The 27,427-nt window shown below is 40.8% G+C and overlaps 1 protein-coding gene across 1 annotated transcript in view; it reads left to right on the top strand.

The window, feature by feature from the left end:
• LOC117266318 (eukaryotic translation initiation factor 3 subunit H) overlaps positions 1 to 25,086 on the top strand; it is a 77,786-nt gene extending 52,700 nt beyond the window's left edge. Inside the window, exons 4-8 of the mRNA XM_033641453.2 lie at positions 1,693 to 1,792; positions 5,685 to 5,834; positions 14,752 to 14,872; positions 24,152 to 24,284; positions 24,764 to 25,086. Coding sequence (XP_033497344.1) covers positions 1,693 to 1,792; positions 5,685 to 5,834; positions 14,752 to 14,872; positions 24,152 to 24,284; positions 24,764 to 24,858 — 599 coding nt within the window. The 3' untranslated portion in view covers positions 24,859 to 25,086. The remainder of the gene's footprint in view (positions 1 to 1,692; positions 1,793 to 5,684; positions 5,835 to 14,751; positions 14,873 to 24,151; positions 24,285 to 24,763) is intronic.
• Positions 25,087 to 27,427: the final 2,341 nt, after the last annotated feature.

Here is a 27,427-nt window from a genome sequence, read left to right as displayed (position 1 = left end):
AGTGCTGTATAAATACTCATAACTGCTAGGCACTTTCATCTCTTGTATGACAATATACATTCTGGGTTAGAGACTATATAGTAACTGGTTCAAGATGGTGGGCATTGCACAATGGAGACCCTTGGCACTGTTTACCATGAATGGAAAATAAACATTATTATTGTTTTGTCATATCATACCAAATTCGATGTGCAGATCTAGTTAAGGTTTGCTTATTGGCACTATATCCCTGAAAGATATAGTGATAAAATATGGCTAATACCTACCATACACTAGAAGACTTTAGAAAGACTTTTAAAAGCCTGAAGTCTGACACTTGAAGACAATGTGAGTGCTTAGTCACAGACTAAAAGAATTTACAAAATCTGGGGATCTCTTAGGGTTACTATTTGCAAGACTACAACTAGATTCCTTAGAGGTTATTTTCCATCCTGCTCCTGGTGGAAAGTACTACACCAACTAATATGACATATTAATAATTCCTTGCATGTCTGCTAAAGCACATATCTCCAGAAACACAAGATAAAAGGCCTCGTGTGGACAGTATGATCGTCAATGCCCTATCAGTATATTCTATAAAGAAACTATTTGCTAACTGTACTTGTTGCCTCAACTTGCTACCAGCCTCTTTTGGTTAGCTGCACTACTTTAGTGGTGGAAGACTTTTGGACAAACAGGCAAACCATTTCAAAAAATAAGATTCTTCACTAAACTAGGTGCTGGTCTGGGGATCAGATATATGCTGAATTGTTCACTCCACAGCTCAACCAGTTTCTCCTCCTTCTCTACAGTACAAGAAAACCGAGACTTTGTCATGTTCGTTCCTCCCTGAAGTCCCCTCCATGTTTACTGTCTACCCAGTTTGCTGCTTCCTGTGTGATGCTGGAGAGATAGCACCTATTGGCTGTTGATAATTTTGGAGCATGGGGCATCAATATTTGCCTGAGCCAAGAATAAAAAAACTATGATGATATTAAACATGTTCAGTTTGTTAGAACGTCAAGAGGAAAAAGACTGACTTAAGACAGCCAAGTGTTTTAGGACCACCTTATTCCAGTCAATTGAGATGTTAGAGCGCTCCACAACTCTCGCAAAACACACTTAATTTGTAAAACAACAGAGACAACTGTACCCAAAACTACAGTTAAATTATTTCACAACCAAAAACCATGGATTACCAGAACCATCCAGATACATGGACATTTAAGGAGATGCAATGAAGACTAAATTATAATGCACAAGTTGAAAGAGCTGATGGTTGTACCTTACTGTATATGACTTTATGTGAAGAATAATTGATTGTTTGATTGATTGAAAGTGAAATTGCTTGTTTGGTGTAAGGCTGGTGTAAGGCGCTTTAGAAATTCTAAGTATGTTCACTTCATTCTAATACTAATACAATATTTTACTATGTTTAATCATTGTCTAAGGATGTGATTGTGTATTACTGGAGCAAGTCTCACTCTAGCCCTTCAGATTTGTATACAAATATTAAATATAGATTGTATGTCAGTAGATGACAGGCAGATTTTTCATGGAACTGATTGCATAGGATCAATTGGACAAAACGGACATTTTTTAGAAAGCTTTACTTTAAGAGGAATTCAGTTTGGACTGGAATCCAGAGAGTATGATTCAAAGAGCAGTGTTACAATTTTCATTTTTTCGCATCCCACCCTCTTGTCATTCTAGACCCCATAAAGACGGCCCAAGGCTCCCTGTCCCTCAAGGCCTACAGGCTTACTCCCAAACTCATGGAGATCTGCAAAGAGAAAGATTTCACACCTGAGGGGTAAGTAGCTCATTGCAGAACACACAAAAATAAAATTGGATTTCATGATCACTCACAAAGATATTCATAAGTAAATCTTGTGTTTTCATTTGTGCATAAATATAAGCACATGGGTTCATATTGCTTACAGGAAAACAGAATTAAAATATTTTGCCTTTTGCTCTTTTGATTCTGCTTATTCAATGGATGCAAATACAGGCTTGTGCATCCACAGGGGAGGCATTTAGTAGCAGTTGCAGACTGATGCTGATGATGATGATTTATCAGTTCGCCCTTGCCCGTCAAACAAATGTACCATGTTTACGCTTTTTCTGACCCTAAGGCTTATCGTAATTGCTTTTAAATTGCAGCTAAAAATGAATGTAATGAGGGGACCATTTTGCAGGCAGTTCAGGGTAGTCCAAGTGCACAAACTCACACATGCATAAACACACGCATGAAGGGACACACACATGCACTGACGAATGCAAGTAAACAGCTCCACGAAGAAGTCCCGGAGGTATCAAATTGCTGTCCACTCAGAACTTCCAGATACACATTTTTAAATTCACTAAAAGCAAGTGTATTTGTGGGGAGAGGGGACAATTTAACCGCATCATTTCATTTCTCTTTCCCATTTCCTCTGTTTTTCTCCACCTGTGTGTCTCTATTGCCGACAACTCTGTTATTGACCCAGTGTGTTTGGCCCAGAGTCAGGATCCTTCTCATTTCTGCAGCTTTTCATTAGTTCCTATGATTTATTACTGCTCCAATCTGTAGCTATCAGTGTTCCCAATAAGCCCATGATTGAGAGAGGGCAGCGCAGGGCAGGAAAGGACAATATCACCACATAACAACAATCTTGTCTCGATCCTATTATTTTCAGAATAGACTGGAAATCTGAATATCAATAATGTTTCTGTTTTTTTCCCACTCTGGAGATGCAAAACTTCAAAAGTGTTTCATTCCCCCCCCACTACAATGTGCGTAAAAAAAACACTCTCTTTCATGTTGGTTTATTTGATGTTACATAAGCTTGCATATATTGTGCACCTTTTCAAAATGAAAGGCAGGGTTAGATGATTGCTGAATAGACCCATCCCTTTGAACTGCCCTCCAAGTCCGCTGGGCTATGGAGACAGTGGTCAATAGCCTCCACTTCAGCACACAATATGAAGCATCAAATTAGTCGGCCTGTGGAGTCAACCTTTGGCCTTGTCCAGCAGGGCCCAACTTGGAAAGAGCATGGCATTAAGTGCGCCAAAGTCCAGTAGGGTTGAGCAATTTGTACTGCCTAGAATGTGCTATCCTTCTGTTTCCTCATAGATGTCTTTTTGTGTTGTTCTGCAGGCATTTGAAAAGGTCATAATTTGCAGGAAATATTTTAAAGCACTGCAGATGGATAATTGCGCCAATAGGTATGACAAACAGTATTTATATAATTATAGATTTTCCTTATAGAGTGCTGTTATCCATACTGATTTTTGTTCTTGGCACTCTGAGCCTGAGGCAGGGTTGTCCACTTCCGCTGCCTCAGAGTCTCTTCCTAAAGTTTGCCTGAGGTGATTCTCTACTTGGAATACGAAACAACATTTTTCAAAATTACCTTATCAGAATCAGATGATGCTCCACACCCCTATTCATCACACGGACAGCCATAATATAAACATCTCTGTTTCTGGTACAGTGCACATGGTGGATTTATGCAGCGAGCGTATTGATCCCATAACAAGCAGGACGCGTCTAACAAGCCAACTTTGCACATATACAGACATTAGTTTGTAGCTCATGCACTGTGCACAAGTGACAGGCTGAACTAAGGCATTCAGTCAATGCTATTGGATTTATGTGAGACATTAAGCAAAGTTTGAAGTTCCATTTTGTGTTAACAGGCCCATGTCAGAGAAGCAGAGAGAGATGCAGCTTTTAGCTCCTGAGGAACAAGGAGAGGTGGTTAAAAATCGGTCGGGGCTTTGCACACTTATCAGCAAAGCCCATAAAAAAGTAATTTAAGCTACTGAGTCTAACATTGCCCGGGGTGTGCAATATGGACAACCTATCGTATCACACCATTTTCAGATATCAAAATGCAACATGCATAACATTACTATTCGTTTTGCTTTTATTTGGCTGAGGTACAATTTCCTGAGAAGTACAAGCCAAGTGGTAACAGTACAACGCTCCATTTGCAACCTCTCTTGTAAGCATATGTGAAATAAATAAAAATGTGGAGCTAAAAGCAGACCTGAGAAGATCTCTGCTCTCAACACAACAGATGTTAAATGCATTACAACTAGGGGTAGAACAACTGTTAACCCCATCTACCCTCGGTTCATTTAAAATGTGTTCAAAGTGTCTGTGGATCAGCTAGGACCTGGATTTTTCCTGGCACCAGTTTTGTTTGTTTCTGGCTAATATCCACCCCTGATTCACACTCACTCCTGCGTGTAGTTTTTATGCATAAACAGTAGGGGTGTGAATCTCGAGGCACCTCAAGAGTCAATTCTATTTCAGGGAGCTATGATGAGACTGTTAAATAATTATCAAGGCATTTTGATGCATCAAAATGTTTGATTTCTGGACATGATTTAGTTTTCTCACTGTGTGAGTGCTTGCAACTTTAAAACTGCGTATGTGTGATGATCCATAAATAGATAAACAGATGAATTTACTTGCACACAGTGTGGCTCTTGTCCAGTTCCCTTTTCCCTTCATCTTCATACCAAAATTCTTCCATAGTTTAGCTTCTAAGCCAGGAGGGCTGCTCAGATTGTATCTATCTATCTGCGGTTGCACATGCTCTGCAAAACTCAAGAAGTGGCCAAGATTAGGACAGTGGTTCCTAACCTTTTTCCGTAAGGAACCCCTTTTTTATCATGAAGTAAACTGATGACCCCTGACTGAGTGACATATTTAATGGATATTTCATATTATATTTAATACATAACAATAACAGTAAAGAACAACTGATAAACTGTACAATTAATCCAAATGATGAACGCAGTAACTGCAGGAAGTTTGTGATTATTTCCTTTGAATATTGTATCAGAGATGAGTTTTCCTGATATTTTTAGGAACCTTTTATGTGATTCTCTGTCTGTGTTATTTATTTTTTGATTTTATATTTAACATTCATGCATACTTAATAGGCTGCTTTTCTGACAAATTTAGTGTTTTCTTCTCCCTGACACTTAGCCATTGTACTGTTAGCTCTGTAGTTGTTTAGACTGCATACTTTTCTAATGCTGGACGAGGCTTTGTAGCAGAGAATGAAAAGGCTGTGAAATTTATTTTAAGTTCTCAAGTTGTCTTGAATCATAATCTAAACTTTAAATATGTTTACATCCATTACATTTCACAATCCAGTTGGTTCAGCAATAAGGAACCTATAGCCTGGTCTTACAGAGTTGTTACAGGTGATCATAAGAGAATTTGGGTTTTAATTTATTATTGACTTTTTTGCATTGAGACATAATTTTTCCAAGAGAGAATCCTGATGCAGCCGAGAATTAGAATTTATAACCAGGCAAGCTGTCCCCTTAAAACCACTCACTGTATCAGACAGAAAATGATGGATAATGTACCCTCTGGTTTTAGTATAGAAGTTGATCTACATTTCAGCACAGTATAAAGAACGAAGTGATGCCACTTGGCTGGGCAGCATGGTTGATGTCCATATCAGGAAATTTCTACACAGCAATATACAAATTTATTAACACTAGTTAACTGCACAGAATGTGTATTGTGGAAATCCCGGTTCGTCTTGTGTCAAAATATCTCTCTGTCTGCAAACACTGGTAAAAGCACTGAATGTAAAGGGGAAATGAAAGAAAATCTTTTTTGGGTTGACAAATTGTAACTTAACTTCTCTTCTCTTGCCTCTGTCTGTCCTGTCCTGTCCTTCACTCTGCAGCTTGAAGAAGGCTAACATTGGCTTCGAGCATATGTTCGAGGAGGTGCCTATAGTCATCAAAAACTCCCACCTCATCAACGTACTGATGTGGGATCTGGAGGACAAGTCCACGGTCGCCGACAAGCACGAACTGCTCAACCTCTCAAGCAGGTCAGACGTGAGCTCATGCAGCCATTTTACCAAGAAGGCTTTAGGCCAGACACCTTGGTAGTGAAAATGTTAAGAGTGAATGCAGGTATCTGGATCAGCTATTTCCAATAGGTTTTTCTCTGGACATATCATTTACAAGATATTTTTGCATGGTCTTGTGGGGGCATTGTGTGGGTTTATCAAGATCTGTCCTCTATAAAATAGCGCGACCTTCAATCTCGCTGTAAATTTTCTAATCTAACACCGACTTTGCAGGGAACATGTAGGCAATCTAACAGATTTAACCGCTGTAGATACTCATGAGTGACTTAGTTTCTCTCCCAACTTTTATTCCCCAAATAAAATCTCTCTTTTTTTCTATTTATTTTGGAATTTCAAGGCTCCTGTTTACATAACATGCAAATTAATAATCTTACATTGCACTTGGAGAGACCCGTGTAAGATCATAATGGTAGGAAGCTCTTCGGTCTTTTGATGTAAGAGTCCAATTCCTCGTTCATGTTTCATGCCGTCTGATTACATTACAGCATTTTCTATTTTTATGACACTGCCTGCATCATAGTGTTTTGTAAGCACATGAGCGCAAGCCAGCATGGAAAAAAATACTGTCATAATAAGGTTCATCAGCAGACCTCAGTGTGTCTCATCAGCCTCTGTGCAAAATCACCCACAATCAAATCGCAGGAAAACAAGTTATTGATGGAAATTGCATCACCCCCAAACCATCCAACACTAAGCAAAGTGTCACCTTAATTTGATTCATTTGCACACACTTACCATAGTACTGTGCATACATATCTATTGAAGAATAATGTCTTCCTAAAAGCGTCTTACAAGCTTTAAAACCATGTCATGGTATCTCTTTAAACCTGCAGGGTGCTTTCACAGACATGAGTTAAAGCTACTTCTAAATTAAAATTGATTTGACATTAGGGAACTCCTGGGCATTAATCTGTGTCTTCTACACTGTTCTAAAGTGTACCAGTAGAAACAATAAGAGGCCTATTGATGTGTTTTGGCTTATATTTATATACCATACATGTTTAGTGTTGTTTTCAAGCACTTCTTTGGAGTGTGTTTTTTTTTTTATCTTTTTATTATTATCACAAAAATCCCATAAAGACCAAATGCAACAATGAATTTATCTTACTAAACGGGAATAGTTTTGTGGCCAAAGCTCACACTTCTGTGCCATTGTCTTCCAAAACCTATTAAAAACACATAAAAGAGCCATATTATTGCATTGGGTGACATATTCCTTCATTACAATAAACACAGCCGGTATAGTTTATTCTGAAACATCAGCTGCATTTGTGATCTCTGGAAAGCAAATGCTCACATACACTGGTGTGTGTTTACCCTGCTTTGTTAGTTTGCTTCACCATTTATCATTAGCTGTAGAAATTATCGTTAAAATGTACAATGTGTGGGTCAGACTCGGATCATTTTTACAAGGTTGAATACGCAGCTGACAACACTAATGAAGAAAGGGTCAGATTTGGTGGACCTGCAGTGTCATAAACTGGAATACCCTGGAGAAGATACAACAATGAGCTGAGTGAATGGTGTAAACTACACTGACCATGTTTGCTGTAATGAAGGAATATGTCACACAGTGCATCACTGAGGCCCTTTTGTGTGGTTTAATAGTTTGTAGAGGATAATGGACCTCTATGGCACATAGGCATAAGCTACATGAGGGTGTAGCTCCACAAACAGTACTTGTTAGTAGGATCAGTTCTTTGGATTTGCTGTTTTGTTGATGATAATTAAAAGATTGAAGATAACGCCAGCCTAATCTTTTAAAACTTATTTTAACCTGCTTGGACAGCAGCACCAAATGGGTGAGGGATAAAGCATCAGAACATCTCAAGATTTGTTACCTGCCAGTCATGGAAATGTTTCACCAAGACAGTTGAGAAATTCAGTTTGTATTGTGCATCATAGATATAAAACAAACCCCAACAAGTATTTGTTGTTTGGATCAGATCTGTCACTCACACTAAAATGGCAGCCCACGTACATATTCTAGTTTTTAGACATGTTTGACCACTTATCTTGTTCCAGGAACTTATCTGTGTGCCCTTGGGTTAGTATCTGATGTCTCATTGGGATATCCAGTCTAAAACTAGGTACAGTAAATGCCATATCTAAATGTCAAAACATATTTATTCAGAAATGTCTCCACAAAAACAGAACCTGCCGTCAAACTTTGTCTTCCATCACTAATGAGCACAATATGAACAAATATCACCCCACCAATTCAACTCACAGCCTGGCTCTTAAAGTCTCGCATTTAGATCTCAGAGGCTCTCAGCATCAGTCTCAGGAGAATTTATCAGCAATCATTTATGGAGATAAACCGCTGCAATTGGAGCAACAGCTGTGAAGCTTCCCAGGGGCAGGTGTGAGAAATTAGCACAATAACGACTCAAAGTGCTGATTTACACACTGTTAGCACGCTAAACACTCTGTGCTTACTTATACACTGCAGTGTAGCGCATCAGGAGTTGTTGTGATTTTTCTCATCTGTGTCCTGAAACACAAGTAAGTCATGAATTCAATGAAACACTCGTGTATACAGAGCTCTGCAGAATGCATGTGCCTGTCCAACTAAGTATGGCTCCAGCACAGGCATTTGTTAGAAATTGTCAAGTAAACTGAGTAAGAATACCTCACTTTTCTTGCATATTATTCCATTTTCCAAATGACTACTCTGAAGTTTAAACATAGCTTTTGATATGACCCAAAATGGGGCAGAGGAAGCATGGCACTCCCCATGGATTTCCCGGCACGGCTGCCGATGGGATGTCTGGCAAGATGAAATTGTTTCCTGAAGTTGTCAGATTGCTGCGCAGCTCTGTCCTTGTATTGGATTGTAGTGTCCGTCTCTCTACATCTTCTCCTGACAGCCCCGCCCTCTTCTCCTCATTTCTACCCCTCCAAAAAAGACAACGATAATGGGTTTTATTTAATGTTTTTCCTTTTGTCTCATTTTCCAATCTGCAGCCCCATTTGTCAATGTCATCTACGTCTAAGGCTGAGTGAATGCAGTTTCACTCCAGCAAACAGGGTTGTTCTTACCACAGATGATGATGTTGATCGTGGTGATGGATTGCATGAATGTAAATTCATTTATGTAGCTATTTTCCCCCAAACAGTCTCGACATGTGCAAAGTCACAAAGCAGCATATATTCATGTCAGGCCACAAAGCTTTTCACTTGTGGGCCGGTTTCCACAGTCTTCACCTGCCTTAAGATTTGCCCACTGTATAGTGGCTGACATTGTTCATTATAAATCATCCTTTAAACCTCATATTTACTTTTTGTTCCGTGTGAAAGAGCAACTTGTCAGTCCATTACCTCCAGTCTACTTAGGGTAATTGGTCCTCTGCATAGAAATGTTGGACAATGGAAGGATATGTAAACAGAGCTCTCTGCTTTACAGAACTACCCTGATGATATGTATTCAATAAGGGAAAATGGTATTGAGCGCAGGCAGAAAAGATGAGAACTGCAAGGCTTTGTTAGAGCTGCAGCGGTAGGAGGAGTGAGGAAGGTGAAGAGACATATTGCCACAAAGGAAGTGTTGCTGTGAAGGAAATACACGGAGGAAAAATTATTTTTGACAGACAAACCTCATCCAATAAGATGGACTTAAAGAAGAGATATGTCTTATTCTCTCACAGCTCCGTGTCTCTTGCAATAGAAATAATGATAGTGGACAGGAAGGGAGGAGATAGGGATTTAAATATAATAAAATTAACAAGCTATAGGATTTTCAGTCACATTAAGGATTATGAATTTCTGTCACACCCACCATAAATCGCTCTGAAAATTTTAATTTTATGCATACTTTTTTATCACCGAGATAATACTATGGAGTTATGTTGGGACAATGTTAGATCTCGGCTGTTTCATGTACTTTTTAAAACCTATTATTCTGCTACAAAAGCCAGCCAGAGATCCATATTGTGCCCTAGTCCATCAGTTAAAAAGGCTCCATCAGAGTAAAACACTCATTATAAGAATGGAAGTCACTTCCTTGGCAGCTTTGTTAAAGAACTCCCCTCTGAACTTTCAATTTACTGAATGTCAGCCCATTTTTGCTCGCACATCAATACAGTTTTAGAATTTGTCCTCTATTGTCCTGTGTGAATATGAGCATGTAGGCCTGAGCACGCATACAGTACACTGTATGGGCTGCCATTGAACCTGACCTTAAAACAGAATGAGTGATGATAGGAAGTCCCACAGTAGACTTTGATTTCTAATTCAGGATTGATCGGAAGGCTCACTGACCTGTGTGAATAATTCAACCCTTTGGAGCTTTTGACCAGACACTGTGTAGTGTAGAATGCAATATTCCGCAATTTTTCCAAGCATGTGTCATTGGTAACGTCACATTTTTGAGTGTTTGGTAATACCAGAGAATGTGTGCACATTTATGAGCAGTAGTGTGTTTTCCTTGTATATTCAGGCTTTTATTCACAAGAGAAACAACCGAACATGCTCAAACACAGCAGAGAACAGAGCAAAGTATTAGTAGGTGTAGTCGTACTAGCAACCTGTCATTACCAAGCATGTGTCAAGGACACAGAAATACACTCAGAAATTCAAAAATATAAACCGATAACAAAATAGAACAAAAACCCAGTGCACTGAATCACTTACTAACACACACACACACACTGACACACACAGTCCAGATCCAACACTTGACACATACATAAACGACAGATGTTTTGAAGGATCCTGCTCTGACTAAATGTTTTCCTTTGCATATATTATAAATGCTCACCACACAAATTAGCTACCATATTGCTCGATGAAATAGTTTTAAATGGGCTTTCGTCAGCGAGAATCAATTTTGACACAGCCAGAGGGACGCGGCAGGGAAGTGCTGTGGTGAGATTTGGTCCTGGGCCATCAGTTTTCATGTTTACAGCTCTGACACTGCAGTGGAGGGTTGACAAACCGATCACACGAGAGTCCTCACAGGCAAATGCGATGGGACTGGAAATGGCTCGGCAGTCTAAACTATGGAAAAGAGAATCAGAGCTACTGAAAGTCATACAATATTCTCACACTTATTTTAAAAGAAATTTTTAACTGTGAAACCAGCAGTGAAATCTGACAGATAGCCCATTTGCAGGATTCGTCCACATACCTTCTGTGCCTAACACTCTGCAATGCAACGGGCAGCAGGCAGGCCTTGAAGCTGAATATTTGATCACTTGAATTAACACACACCTCATGCAGGTGCCAGGCTGTGATGTGGATGGTGTTACAGATTGTCAAGCATGTGAGAATAACATTATAAACCATCTTCAGTAATGCTTATACAATTATCTGCATGCATGTGGTTACATTAGTTTTCTCTGTGTTTGTAAGCAAGCTCGAGGGACTTCATCAGTATGTGTGTTTGCATGTAAATGTAATTAAGGTGTTACCAGTTGAATGTGGGTTGATGGCAGCCGGATGCTAAGCTGAGATGATCCCGATGAGTGGCTTCAGGGTGTGCATATATTTTACATATGTATGACTGCTTAATTTTATGCGCATGAAAGTAATCCTGTAGTGTTTGTTCTGGTGTGTGCCCTGGCCACAGACTTTATACTTCCTGGCATTTTGCTAATACTTTCTGACATTAATACTAAAAAGTAGAATGCATAAGTACACTGTACTTAAATGCTGACAGCTTTTTCAGTAACTAGCAGTGAAATGTGCACAGTCAGAACTGCAGCACCTCGGGTGTAAGATTGGACTTTGATGTCATCATTCATAAGTGTTGAAGATTGTGAATTATAACAAATTTCATTATAAATCCCTGTTTAATTTCATTTCAAATCATTAGGGATGGAAATCAAGAACCAAATAGTCCAGTCCATCAGAATTGTGTGCCTCCGAGCTTATCAATTCCTTTATTTGTGCCAGTGCGCATTGCATAACAATGGGGCCAAATTCATGTGTCTGCTACTGGAAATGTGCAACAAGAAAAAGTTATGCCGAAGAGAAGAAGTGGTCCAAAGCATGGCTTCATTTCATGAAGAAAAATGACAACAGTGCAGCTTGTAATGTCTGTAAAATGATCATTTCAAGCAAGGGGGGAAACACTAGCAATATGCAGAAACTAGGGTTGCAACAGCATTTTCACAGTACAATAACCGTCTCAAAGTATCACAGTTTCACAGTATACATTATTACACTATTATTATCAGTTACACTGACCCTTGAAGGAAAACAGAAATGTTTTTTGGGTTGGACAAACTCTTTATTAAACTCCAAACCATTTTCTATAGGCCTATGGAAGTTTGTGTAAAAAGTCTGACAGGCAGTCAAGGAGAAAGGCAGATGCAAATGAACAGCCGAGATTCTCCTTCTGGTTGCTTTTTTCTTTTTTCCAGTGCTATGGTTAAGCAAATGTACGCAGTATGATAAATGTACAGTTTCACAGTATACCACTACAGCCCTTGCTGAAACATCTTTTTACCCAAGGTGGTCTTAAATTCCAGAACAGCCATGACTCTCTATGCACAAGTACCACTGCTTCCCGACTGAGCAGCACATCCATTACCAAGGGTAAATACCCCATGGTATAATAACATTGATGCCACTAAGGTGGGGTTTTTTTTTTTTGTTTTTTTTTTTCCCAGATTTTTTCTTTTACAAAAATCAATCGAGCAAAAACCAGTAAGTGAAATAATAAAGGAACCGGAACGATAAGCAAAACTGATAGTCATTGGTATCAATAAAATTCTATCAGTTCCCATTCCTACTAATTACCGTCATAGCACCAAGAATACTAAATTTGTAACTGGCATGTGCATACTTAACTTTTTAATATTGCAGAGCCCCTAAGGTCCTTGTACAACTGTACAAGCATTGTTTTATGTGACACAGGAGGACATTCAGTGGAGCCCTCCTTGTAGATGAAGCCTCCAACAGCACAGTGACAGAGTGAAGAAGCTCTTTAACATTTGTGCTTCTCATGTCCATACATGTTTTGCTACACCTCACTCACACAGCAGGAGAGTGTGTGGTTTTAAATACAAAAGGAATTGGTTTAAATTGGCACGGCAAATGTGTTTTGCTGAGGTCAGTTCTGGTTACACTGGAGCTTGTTTCTCAGTGGTACCCATGGTAAGTGGCAATTCTTTTTATATTCAAGACTTTGCACAATCTAAGAAATTGAGGGTTGGTAAATTATTTCCTGACAAGATGATTTTTTTTCCGCTTGCAAGAGAAGATGGAGAGTGTGAGGAGCCAGGAGAGAGTGGGGAATATTGATTTATAAAATTGTTAATTGAAAAATCTCACAGCAGAGAGGAAAGCAACTGAAAATCACCCAAAACACTCTCCACTCTTCTTCCACATATTCACACAAACAATAAAACACACACACATAACAGTTACATCAGCATGAGTTCACACACAGCCAAAACATACACAGTGCTGGCAGTCCTTGCGGGTACAATTGCCATTTAAATAAACAGTCAGAATCTGTTTTCCCACAGTACATGCTGCATTATGTAGCACCCAAACATTCATAAATTAAACAATATAATTCCACAGAGGAAAGTACAAGGGGGAGACGTCTTGAAGTAGAGCACTGCAGTCTTGTCAAGGTTGAACTTAAGGCAGTAGTGAGACATCGTGTTAAAAATGGGGCTCATGGGAGGAGAGAGAAGAGGAATGCTAGTAGAGTTATGTTGAGAGTTGTCAGCATGGCAGTGTTGGGGAAAAAATGAGGGATGTGAGCAGAGAGATTTAGCACAGAGACAAGAGGACGGGTCCTCAGGTCTGAGTACTCTCAAACCCCCGGAGAGAGGTTTCATGTTAGATGTCTTTCAGGATTCATAAGAGCAACATGGTAGGAGGTGAACTCAAAGATTAGGTCAGAGTGGAAGGCAAACATGGACTGTTGAAAAATGTGAATGTAGCATTTTTAGATTGCAACCACAGGTCTCTGAGGGGACATCTTAAAGCTTGGAATAGTGCCTACTACTAGCCACTGTTTCCCATTTGTAGTGTAGTGATGGGAAGGAGCATCTTGTGGTTATGTGTCAGAGGATGCAGGATCTGTCGGTGTCTGTGGTTTCCTCTAAGTTTTCTTCTCTGGAAGGTTTTTTTTTTTTGTATCTCTTGCTAGATTTGCTTGAAAAGATTGTGAGGGACCACTGGAAGTTTTTTCCCATGAAGGTGGTCAAACTGCACAGATTGCATTTACACTTGGCTAGCAATTTGTATCAATGTAAACGAGACCATCTGCAGATATGATCTGGTGGATCAGATAGCCCTCTGATTGCAGTGCATTCTGTTTGCATTTATGCTTTGCATTGAGATAGATGCAGTCCACAACTTAATACCAGCTGTAAAGGGAGTCCAGCAAGCAGATCACATCCAGCCAAATATCAGGGAAGAGTTCATAATCACATACAATTACAGCACGGTGTTCCAGCAGAGATTAAAACCCGTAAATCTTTAAATTAACTTGTGTCAAGCTAGTTTTATTTATATAGCCCAAAACCATGCAATGTGGACATGCTCACCCAGGTGGAGCTCTCATCTTTGGGGGAGTTGCTGACTGTGGCTAAGGAGGTAGAGCAGGTTTTCCACTAATCACAGAGTTTGCGGTTCGATGCTTAGCTCCTCCTGTCCACGTGTTGAAATGTCCTTGGGAGAGACACTTGGCCAAAACAATGCCTTACATGGTAGTTTTCTGCATTGCTGAAATGCTTTGGATAAAACCGCCATACCATTGTGTGTCCGAGCTAGCAACAGAAAAGATCAAGTTCAAATTAGGAAGAATTAAGTTTGTCTTCAGGGTGATATGAAGAATGTATGTCACTGCTGCTCTCGTGTGCTGATGGCAGCATAAAACCATGTGAATGACATGCTGGCATTTCCCCCCCAGCAACCATTTGGAGAAGAGCCTCCAGCTCCTGATGGACAGGGTGGATGACATGAGCCAAGATATTGTCAAGTATAACACCTACAGCCGCAACCTGAGCAAGCAACAGCAGCAGAAGCACCAGGTAACTCTCGAGCACACTCACACATACACACAAGCTTTCACGGGCTGCACACACCACCTACAGACACAAAGCGCAAGAAGCAGCAGCAGAAATATCAGCTTACCAGCATGTGTGTAAGGGAAAGAGGCACTCTCTCTCACACACACACACACACACACACACACCTGCAGCCACAAACTCAGCAGGAAAACGGCAGGTATATTTCTCTCAGGCATGGACACAACCAATTGCAGCTATAATCACAGCAGGCAAGCAGCAAGCACCCGGTAGCACAAACACAAACACACACACACACACACACACACACACACACACACACACACAGAAATATGGTACTTCAGGCTCACACATTAATGTACATGCACCCACAGAGGACCACCCAGTATACAGCAAAAGTTAGCAATACATAAGCATTCACTAAAATTCATAACTACACTCACTTTGATACACACAGGCAAACTAGGTAATGCAACACTGCCTTCACACATCCAGTTCACACATACAGATACAAAGTAGTATGCAGTTTCTGGCGTCTTGTGAATCTGCAGCTCCGTTGGTATGTTGTATTACGCACATAATTTACAAACTGACAGACCAGCTGCACTACCAATGACATAGTTAATTCTCAAATACAAAATAGCTTTGTTTGTTGTCTTTTTACAGTAGCGCGTGTTTTTTGAAACACTTGTAATACAAAAATGTCACCTGAATGGTCAAGACTGATTGGCATTGCTGTTCTGTATCTGTACTGTAAGCAATCCTCAATCCACTGGTGGAGCGTTGTAGTAAACTGTGCTTCCATTTTTGGGGGCCTTAAAGTGAGCCCGACTGGCTCTTATCTGGTTGTCGCTTGCATTGCACAAAGCTGAGCTTTTTTCAACTGTCTCCTGAGCACCTTTTAAACTTCTCTAGCTCAGCAGGCAGTGCTAGGCTGCAACACGAGGTCCCATTTATCATGAACAACAGCCTTTCACTGTTCCAGTTTTTGAGTGCGTATGTATAAACGGCTCATAAGAAGCAGCTGAAGAAAACATTAGCCAAGGACAGAAACGCACTGTAGTACTACCAGTAACAAGTACAGCAGTGTAAGTGCAATGTCTCAGATGATCAAATGCACATCATTGACTTCATCACTTCAGTTTTAAATTTTAAGCATCTGATAATGATGATTATGATAGTAATTTGGATGGCAAACGATTTGGACATTGGATCCAAAGTGGGCAGTGTCCAAATTGTATTCAATCAAATGGGGTCTGGTAGGGTTCAGTTGTACTGCTGCAGATCTCATTACTCTGTATTTTGTATTTCTTCAATTTACCTCACAAATTACTTTTCACAAAGCTCCGCCCCCTTTTTTTAGGTACTGCTACTCTGTCACCCTGTTTGAGCGAGTATGGAGTACACTGTCACAAATTGCATTCTTTGCACTCCCTGAAGAAGCATTATAATTTTTGCAAAAACAGAAAGGCAATTTCAGAGAAAAGCAGACAGAAAGGTCTACAATATGCATTTTAAGAATATCTACAGTACTCACAAAATTTAAGAGAACACTTGATTCACACATCACGTCTTGATGAACAAAATGTTCAAGTCAGAAACCTTTACTTTTGTACATTTTAAAACGTTATCTGTAAAATTTTATCATGTCAACTCATAATGTGACTGTAGTGTGTATGACCCCCGCGTGCCTGTATGCACTCCCGACAACATCTGGGCATGCTCCTGATGGCGGATGGTGTCCAGGGGGATCTCCTCCCAGACCTGGATCAGGGCATCAGTGAGCTCCTGGACAGACTATGGCAGTGCCTGGCGGCATCGGATGCACCGATACATAAAGTCTCATAGGTGCTCAATTGGAATTAGGTCAGGGGAACGAGACAGGCTAGTCAATGGCATCAGTGTTTTCATCATCCAGGAATTGCCCACACACTCTGGCCACATGAGGCCGGGTATTGTCCTGCACCAGTGTAAGGTCTGACAATTGCTCTGTGGATTTCATCCTGGTACCTAACAGCAGTCAGGGTACCGTTGACTATGACATGGAGGTCTGCAGTATGCCTCCCCAGACCATCACTGACCCACCGCCAAATCAGTCATGCTGGATGATGTTACAGGCAGCATTACGTTCCTCATGGCGCCTCCAGACTCCTTCACGTCTGTCACATGTGCTCAGTGTGAACCTGCTCTCATATGTGAAGAGAACAGGGTGCCTGTGGTGGACCTGCCAATTCTGGTCTGTTCTCTTGCAAATACCAATCGAGGTGCATAGTGCTGGGCTTGTGAGCACAGGTCCCACTAGATGACGCTGGGCCCTCATGCCACCCTCATGGAGTGTGTTCCTTACAGTTTGGTCAGAAACATGCACACCAGTAGCCTGCTAGAGGTTACTTTGTAGGGCTCTGGCGGTGCTCCTCCTGTTCCTCCTTGCACAAACATTAGGTTAAAAAGATAAAAATAAAAGCTAAAGCCTGCAGGTCATAGGGTAAAAGTAAACCACCATATCACCGGGCATTCGAGACAGTAGACAGTAAAATTAAGGAGCAGCACTGTTGCTGTGAAGCAGGATGGCCTTTATTCACTGTTATAATCATTAAAAAGCAAAAGTAGCACGTGTGTCCATTCAGTATACCTTACCTTCAGTAGCTAGTGTAGCATGAAAGGGCTTCTTTAGTAACCTATAATGTTCAATGTACATCTCCTTCCAACCCCTTGGGGTAACAAGTGTTAGCAATACATGTGCCCCATGCACGTTTCAACATGACCATTTTGAAATCCACAAAGCCTGAAAATGAAGAAAACCTTAAAGTACAGCATGAGAGTCTTTGGTGTACTGTCATTTAGTTTTCGGAACCTGGTTGTAGCTTGCCAATGCTACGCTAAAATGTGCCAGTCTTTGGTCGAGGGCGGGACTTAGCGAAGAGCTAATTGTAATAACAGAAGATAAGATGAGTGCCACTGTGATAACTTTACAGTAGGGCTGAACGATATATCGTTATCGTATCTATACCGAGATATGAACATGCAAGATATTAATATCCCAAAAGGCAACGATATTGACAATATAGTTTCCCCAGCTTGACTTGCATGTACAGCTCAGCCAATCACAAACATCCTTTTTACGCTTGCCCTAAATGTACAGCTACGGCCAGCCAATCACAAACCTCATTTCCTGCTTGCCTTGGATCGACAACAAAGCCAGCCAATCACAAACTTCCCCTTGAGTGAGGGAGACGTGCTGCTGCTAGCAACTTGCTAGTACACACAACACATTTGCGACTAAAAATAGTTTTGTTCGAGCAAATTAAATCATTCAGCACGCTGTGTGAGTACAGATTTCAACCAGCAGCAGAAACGAAAGGCGAAACTTACCGGTTGTGGGTTGAACGGGGGTCACAGACGGGAATACGGCGGAGCACTATGGCCGCCGCAAGATAATGTGGTTTACCGGCATTTCGCCGTACGTGAAGAGCCTGGTGACGCAAGGCTACCGGTGACCGAGAAGCCCGGCTCCAGTTGAATAAGTTGGTGTCATGACTGCCCAGTAGTACTGGAACAGCCGAGCCGTAGCGGCACACAGGTATGTGAGGTGTCAGAGGAGAAACGAGCCGTTAACATTTTCACAAACCTCACCGCACTTTAGGGACTGTTCTTTACTTATGAAGGGACTGTTCTTTACTTGTCAGGGGAGGAGGGTGGCTGGTTGATTTTTATTTTATTTTTTTATTTTATTTTGATCCCCCCTATGTTAATCACTTATTGATGCTGTTTTTGAAGTATGAATAAGTCAATAAGTAATTTATTCCATTGAAATATCATTGATGTATTATAGAAAAGTGATTTATCTTTTTACAAATGACAAAAGGCACATCTGCCTCATTTTCGCTGTGGTATCCTGATACAACTCAGAACCGTGATACTTTCACTGGTATCGTACGGTGGGTCCCAATTTTGGTACTGTGACAACACTACCGAGGACTGTATGAACAGTGCCTTGCATTAAAAGACACGGCAGGGACATCTGGGTCCTCCTGTGTCAAGCCCAAGCAAGGTCGGATTGCCGATGCATTCATTAGCATAATGCCATACCAATCGACGTCCACAGGCACAAAGACATTACAAATGCTATAACGTACCATATTGCTACACATGATTCCCATGTATTCAGTCACTAAAGAGGGCTTCCAGAAAATGGTTCGGACTCGTTTTTTTTTTTTTAATTTTTTATAAAGAATGCTTAGTTTTCACTGAACCCATAGTCGTATCGTATCGTATCGGTATCGAGATATCTGGCATAAATATCGAGATATGAAATTTTTTCCATATCCTTCAGCCCTACTTTACAGAGTTGCAAAATTCTGAGGAGCCTTCAAGCTCATAAATCTGTCACTCAAATTGGACTTCCGTGACCGTATTTCATTCTCTCACAGCCACCTGAAGCAACGCAGCCCTTTTCATTTTTTTAATGCACAGCTATTTTTAGTCTGAAGTCCCACTTATCTCCAAGTGGATCTGACTGGTGTGTCATAACCGTCACCAGTGTCATCAGGAGGAAAATGTTTGAAGATGATGTTTGAAGCGAGATCTTGAAAATGAGATGCAAAGTGCTGGGAAAAATAGACATGTAATGCTATTGCTCTTTTATGTATCACAGTTAAGGTACGTTTTTCACTCACAAGATCACATGGTTGATTAATATACCGGCTAAAAAAAAAAAACACACAGGACTACAAAACATCTGCAGTAAAGCACACAGTAAGAAGAACAATGCTTTGCTTTACAACAGTAGCTCCATTAACTTCCAAACAGCAACTACTTGGGCAACAACTAAATCACCGCCAACATCAGTACTAGTAGCTTCAAGCAAAGACAAGTTTAAAAGACATTCCTGTTGTTTTGAGCAGACACTAATGAGATAAGCTTGACTAATCGTAACCTTCAAATATCTGTCATAGTGTTCATCCCTCACCTCACTTCAGCTGCTGACATGCGCCCACTGAAGATCAGCATCACTTCAATTTCAGACACGCTTCTCCTTCATCTACTACATTATTTCTCCTCTCAAGGAAATGGTTATTTTCATCACTACAAGGGCTACTTCTGTGAGACATTCATCCTTATGTGAAGAAGAGTAGGTTCAGAAGGTTAAATACCACAAGTCATGCTCAGACAATCTTCAAATACCCCCCAGAGAGATCTGATATATGTGGGTTCAAAGCTAGTATTAATAAATTGAGCCTTTCTTTATTTTAATGAGTAAGTGAAAATCCTCTGTTTTTATTCTTTTGCTGTACCAGTGAGACACATCACAAACTTTAACTTCTTTTAAAAGCAGCAGCAGTAGCACTTTGAAAAACACACACACAGCCACACACATACTGTGTGCAAAGACACACATATACACACACGCCACCTACAAGCACAAACTCAGCCAGAAGCACCAAAAAGACCAAAACAAAACACACAGAGACACACAGATGAAGTCAGCCACAAACCATCTGCAACTCCAACCTTGACTAGATGCATCATAAACATTTGGCAACGCATGCAAACACCAAGGGTCATAGACAAACACCCATTACTCAGGAAAATGGAAGCGGAGAGGCACTGATGAATGCCGAGTGCGTGCATACAAACTTACACCTACGTTCAAACAACTACATTATTCTGACATTATTCTCTGCAAGTGGACACGAGGAAATGCCTGAAGTGTTGATGTTAATCCAAGCTGAGTCATCATCGTCTCTGCCGACAGCGGACCAAGCTGCGGCCAAGCTCTCACACATTAGGCAGACTTACAACAAACATGCATCTGTGACCACAGGTAGTCCACCGCATGCACACAAGGCATTCACAACCTGGGCCACAAAAAACCACACACCTACGTAGACACACATCCCCGGGCCAGACACCCACACTCCGGCCATTATGATCCATCATCCTCCCCTACCGACCCTCTCATCATCACAGCCCGCAGGCCTTGCCCCTCACACACACACACACACACACACACACACACACACACACACACACACACACACACACACACACACACACTCATGTCATACTCAATATCACACAGACAACCCCTTTAATGGTGTCGACTTTTTCATGTTTCATGTGATTCTCTACAATGAGCAAACAACGCACACAGAGACAAAGAAAGTGAGCCTCTATTACACCTTTTAGACATCTACGGTACTTGCTCCATGTAATCTTGTGCTATTGACCCAGCTGCTTCCCGGACAAATGGAACCTTATTAATCATCATAGAAAGTTGCAAAAAGGCGCCGTGCTCAGAGGGCTCCATTTTTCATTTATAGCCCTCTAAATTTGGTAAATAGCAGGTTCCCAGGCACAATCTGTGGCCAAGTTAGTCTTTGTATCAGGAAATTTATGTCTCACGCCCCCTGATTTATTCATTTTCAATTTTCTCCTTTCTTTTCTTTTCCCATCGACAGAAGCAGGCAACACTTTGCAGAAGATTAGGTATGGAGCAATGAGTTAATCTTATGAACCGAGGAGTCATGATTCATGGTTAATGATACAATTCAGCTACCATTAGATGATTCAGCAATATTTTCCAAGTCATTATTTCTGAGCCATACAATTATTTTTGATGTATAAACAGAAAATAATTGCATGAAAGCCAAGCCAAGTCATGGCTGAGAGTGTATTTGGTTACTAAATGGATACAAAGCCACCAAGAAGTCTGTGACCACTCAGGAAAAAGTCATCAGTTTGAGCTTTATTGCTTTTGAAGCAAAGGTTATGCTGGTTTTAGTGCTCTGATGTAGAGTTTATGTTGGACATGATCCAAAATGGACTGGGGGAACAGTTACCTGAACCAGACATGAATCAATTAATTTTTGAATTAGAGAAACCTGAACCAAAGGGGACCCAAGGATTAGACCAGATCAGTTAACCCAAATACCTTCAATGGAGAGAGGACACCACAAACAGAATCAGTAATGTGATGCACCCTAACAAGCAGCTGTGGTTGAAAAAGAGCAACAACATAAGAATAATAATGAATCTATTACTGTCACTTTTAGTGAAGCGTAATCTACACAGACATCTGTTTGAATCACACAGATATCCAGCTGTATATTTGTTTTTAACTTAACTGTATATTCACTGATTAATCAGTCTGTCTGTGAGTGGCAGACTCCCCTTGGTCGCTTCGGTGGGCAGGGAAATAAAATCAACCATACAAACACTGAATTCCTCCCGTGGCATTGACTCTGAAAACTATTTTGGTTCAGTGAATGTCTGCTGTCAGTCAGCCTGGTGAAGGTGCTGGATACTGTCCTTACAGCTCTGCAGGAGCTGCTGCTGACAGACGGCTACTTCTGCGGACAGAGACACTGAATGCAGGTCAGAGTCAGTGTAGACTGAAAACTACTATCTTGTTGGTAATGATGATAGCCTTACTAATCACATTGCTCAAAAAATGTTGTTTGCAACATAACAATAAAGTGTAAATGTTGAGCCACACTTTGTTCTTTTGAAAATACGTCATTTCAGTTGAGTGATACTTATCAAAAGTGTCAAGCACCCTAAATCACGCTGCAAACTGCAATTTGGATTTAGTCAGACTCTAGTCTTATTTCCTTAGAACAGAGTGGTCCTGATAAGTCCTCTAGTCAGTTGGCGATTTTAGGGGAGAGGAGGGGGGCATCATCCCCCTCTTTAGCAAAATGCCAAACATTGCGTCCCCCTTGTTAACCTGCCACCATCCTCCAGCTGTTGGTCCATCCCCACTATTAAAATTTAACAAAATGCCTACTGCCTCTAGTCCAGACAAAATTGGAATTTTTAAGCATGATACTGATGCCAACTGCAGCACATTGCCAGAAACACACCATTCCCAGCATGAGTCATGGTGTTTCCAGCAGCATGCTGTGGGGATGCTTCGCTGCAGCAGCCCCTCGAAGGCTTGTGAAGATAGAGGCTAAAGTAAATACAGAGGAATCCTGCTGGAGTCTGTGAAAGAACAGTGACTTGGGACAGGATTATTTTCCACCAAGACAACGACCCCAAGCATAAAGCCAAAACTACACGGGGGTCCAGACCTCAGTTCATCTCAGACTCTGTGGCAGGACTCTGAAACTACTGTTCCCTTACAGTACCAGTGCAACTCGACAGAGCCTGAGCAGTTTGTAAAGAAGAATTGGGAAAAAATAGCAGTGAAAGGTGCCTCGACTAAATGCTGACTAAAAGGAGGTTGTTTTATATTTGTTCTTAATTTAGATCACTTAGATTTTTTTTACTTGTGACTTTTACTTCTAATGTGTGAAGGTAAATACTTTCTAAGCATTTGTATGTCTATATTTATCTATGGAAGGTGGAAGTGCAAAACTGTTTTTGTTTGCTTGTTTCAAAAATTTGCATATATTAGCATTTTGATTATGCACAGCCATGCTGTGACGCATTGGTAGACAAGAAAAATAAATAAATAAATAAATAAAAAAGCTGGAGGAGTAACGATTCATCACAGCAAATAGTTTTATATTTTACTTATTGTTTATCTTAGCAGTTTTTGTCAGCTTCAGTTACCCGTACAGGTGCGTTGTGGGATGTGTTGAAAACACTCAGGTTGCTCCCACGTCGTTTTTCCTCCTCATCTGCCGCAACCTCCCCTTCCACTGGTCTGTGTCAGTCTCTCCTCCATCTTGCCAAATTAACAAGGCTTTTAGGATCTCCAGAGACCCGGCACCTCACTGATTTACCGACTGTCAGCCCTCCACAAATCACTCCATCCCTGTCAGCACTTATAACTCTTCTCTCTCCCTCTGTCTCCTCTATCTCTTCTTTCATCGCCATGTTTCTTTACAACTCACTTCCCCTGTGTTACTGTTTCCAATGTCTGTCTTTCTTCCTCCTCTCCCTTTTTTTACTATCCACTGCCACTCTGTGCTATCTGCATCTCTCTCACTATATTTCTTTCCATCCTCTTACTCTGTCTCTACTTGTACCTGACTTTTTTTACTGAGGTACCTTTTTTTTTTTATCACTTTCGTTACTCCCACTCCTCACCTCCCTGATGTCATTGTTTCACCCTTTCTCTTCTCCTCACATTCTCATCCTGTCTTCTATCGCCTCACGCTTTCCCCTTCTCTTTTACTGTCCATTTTCTCTATAACCATGTATTCCCTTCTCACATCCCTGCCTCCCAATGCTATTAAGTTTAGGGGTTTTTTTTTCTTCTTTCCTTTGCTCTTCTGTGCTCCTATCCCCTTTCTAATGCAACCCCTCATTCTCTCTGTGCCACTCCTCCAGTACCTCCAGAGGCGGCAGCAGGAGAACGCCCAGCGACAGAGCAGAGGGGAGCCCCCTCTGCCTGAGGAGGACATCAGCAAAATGTTCAAGCCCCCTCAGCCTCCACCGCGCATGGACACACTGCTCATTGCAGGTACATACACACTGACACACTGACACAAACACACAACCTCCACACATGGACAGCACTCGTCATTTCAGAGACCCCCCTCGTTCCAAACTCCATCAGCCGCCTCTGCTCCCCTCACAGGAGCTCAGGTTCTGTTTTGTAATTATCTCCGCCATTATCTTGAAATTACATTAATTTAAAGTTTATTGACTCAATCTCCAACTCGACCGCCCCTTTTCCTGCTGTTTCACGCTGTTCAGCTCTCCCCCGCCTTCTGACAACATTCTGATCCTTCCGTTTACTCCATTCTCAACTAATTTGATGTTTTGCTGTGCTGCTGTTTTGTCTCCCCCCCCCCCCCCATCTCCCGCCTCCACCTGTGCGTGTGTGCGTGTGTGTGTGTGCATGTCTGTGTACAAATATATGTGTATGTATGTATGTATATTTCTGTGGGTGTGTTTTTGTGTGGGGGTGCACGGATGCATGTGGCTACCCTCCAACAGGGCAAATTAACAACTACTGCCAGAACGTGAAGGAATTCACCTCGCAGAACCTCGGGAAGCTGTTCATGGCGGAGGCTCTCCAAGGCCACAACTAGAGGAAAGAAATGGGGTGTGTTCCGCATCTGCGAGAGAGTGCACAGAGGAGAGAAAAAAAATAAAGGTAACCGAGATGCAACACCACCTTGAAGACAACTGGAGGAACGCGGCGCCGTTATTTGTTTTCTAAGAATTTATTCATTGTTTTTATGCCTAGCTCCATCTTGGATACAAATTATCTTTGAAGATCACTTGATTTTGATTTAAATAAAAGTCTTGCATCTCTACATCTTCTCTGGCTCCGTGCATGTTTTCACAGTTGAACTGTATTCAGCTCTTTATGGTAATTGCAGCATATTTTATTTTAGCTTGTAGACTTAAGCATTGCTTTGTGTTTTGCTGTACAATAAATGATTGGTTTTGTACACAATATCAATATGCTTAAGTGGGGTTTGTGTGCATAATACAAAATAATTATACAATACAATGGTAGTTAAACATAATTTTATTGCTACATGCTTTCTGTCTTGCAGTTCAGACATCAAGGATGTAGAACCAGTTATTAGTGGATTTGCTGAAGAGTTTATTTGCATGGGGAGAACAATGATATGCCTGTAAACACAACTGCAACAGAAGCATCAGTGAGAGTTGAGCGTTAAATGAAATGCCAGGTACATGACTTGGCCCCCACTGTCTGACGGCACTAAATAGACTTTTGATTGTGTCTTTTCTTTTCCTGAAGTGAAATTACATGACACACCAGAATCTGCCTTTCTTCCACACAGATAGCAATTAACACCTGTTTATTTTTTAGGATGCAAAGATAGAGTCCCAGCAGTGAAATGTAGCTTGAAACAAAGATTTTTGTTGTTGCTGAGTTCTCTAGACAACATTTGAAGAAGGAACTGCAGGTGTGCCAAATGACAGACTGAGAGAAACTGTTTTTGTGTTTTTGTGTCTGTAATTGCCAAACAAGGATAGATTATTTGGTAACACAATTGTACAGAAATCGACAATCAGGGAGCCAATTAAGTTTTTCTGAAGTTTATTCATAAAAATACACAGAGAGATAGATTTTGAGGAATGAATCAAAGCAATGTTTTTTTGTTGATGATAATGAATGTGAACCGTGGTTAAAGATGAAAACCACAGAGAACATTATGCATTGTTTGACAACCAGCTGAAGTGGGATGTAAACATAGAGATGACAATCATGCCTGGCCATCACAGTTCACCTTCTTTAAAAAGGTAGCTCTTTTTCAGTCCGTTATTCTTAAATTCATCTGTCTTTCATCGAAAGTCCGTTGGCCTTTTATATTGTTATATTGACAGAAACTGCTTGAGCAGTGTCAAGGTCTGTTCAACAATTATTGAAGTCAGAAGGATTTGACTTTTTTTTGTGACACATCTTAAAAAAAAAATCAGTGAACACGCTGAACCTGTGATACCTGACCACATCGTCGTAGGAGGCACATTTTCAGTGTTGCCTTCAGGATGTTGCTGTGTTCTACCTGCCTGTAAAAGAACATTTTAATCTTTATCCCACCTGCTATTTAAACTCTCAAGTCTTCACAGCTTTATGTTTTTGTACAGCTTCATACCTGTTATTCAATTCAGTTCAACAGAATAATCCACTCAGTATCAATACTGCTTTCTGGGAGTCCTGGGTACAAACTATAATAACAAAATCTACAACCATGCTCGAGGGTCTATGAGGCTATACTTGGGTATATTAGTACCTTGATCTAAATGCTAATTTTAGCATGCTAACTTATAATGACATTGCTAACGTGTACCAGGAATATTGTTTACTATGTTCACTCTTAGTTTAGAGCAGGGGTGTTGAATATACGGCTCATGGGCCAGCGTCGGCCTGCCAAAGGGTCCAATCTGGCCCGCAATATTGATGCATTTATAGAGGCTAAAAGGTATCAGGTTTCAGGAGCAGGTTAAACTGTGAGGAGCCTACTTTATGTAGAAAGACTTAGAGGCTTCTCACCCTGGGCACAGTATGGCTTTCTGAAAAAACAATGAGCACTTATTGTGGCTGTATTTAAAGATATTGAACATTGTGCAAAATATTGTCAATCAGCAGCTTCAGTTCTTTATCTTAAATCACTATTGGTGGAGTTTTATTGCTAAGGCACTGCCAAAACTAAGATTTGTAAATGATTTGTAAGCTTGGAAATAACTTGTCCTGTTTCCCTGATAGCTTTCACTTTAATTTGGTGAGGTGCTGCTGCACCCGCATTGCGATACAGGGGTGAAAATGTATGGGGGGGGGGGATGCATATGTAATGACAGTGAGTAATAGACCGACAGAATTTGGAAAAACTGACACATATTGTTGAAGTTGCATTTATTTTTCTTAAGATATCTCAGGCTGTTCATCTGTATTGTCAATGGCAGAACATTTTCAGAATGTACTTTGACCACTTAACACTAAAAGAAAGGGGAAAAATTGGAGGTGGTGTTATTAATAAGTTATGCTTTTGCTAAATGAATTTGACATCCCTGGTTAAAAGTTTTAGCAGAGTGTTACATTGCCACCCACAGCCCTGCTGCTAGCACAGCCACAAAAACCCAATAAGACATTTAAAACATATGAAACTGTTGGTACAGTCTGTT

This window comes from Epinephelus lanceolatus, chromosome 10, assembly GCF_041903045.1.
Source record: "Epinephelus lanceolatus isolate andai-2023 chromosome 10, ASM4190304v1, whole genome shotgun sequence".
In the NCBI taxonomy this organism is placed as follows: Eukaryota; Metazoa; Chordata; class Actinopteri; order Perciformes; family Serranidae; genus Epinephelus; species Epinephelus lanceolatus.
Note: the sequence above shows the minus strand (reverse complement) of the source record. Positions and strands in the feature narration are given on the sequence as shown.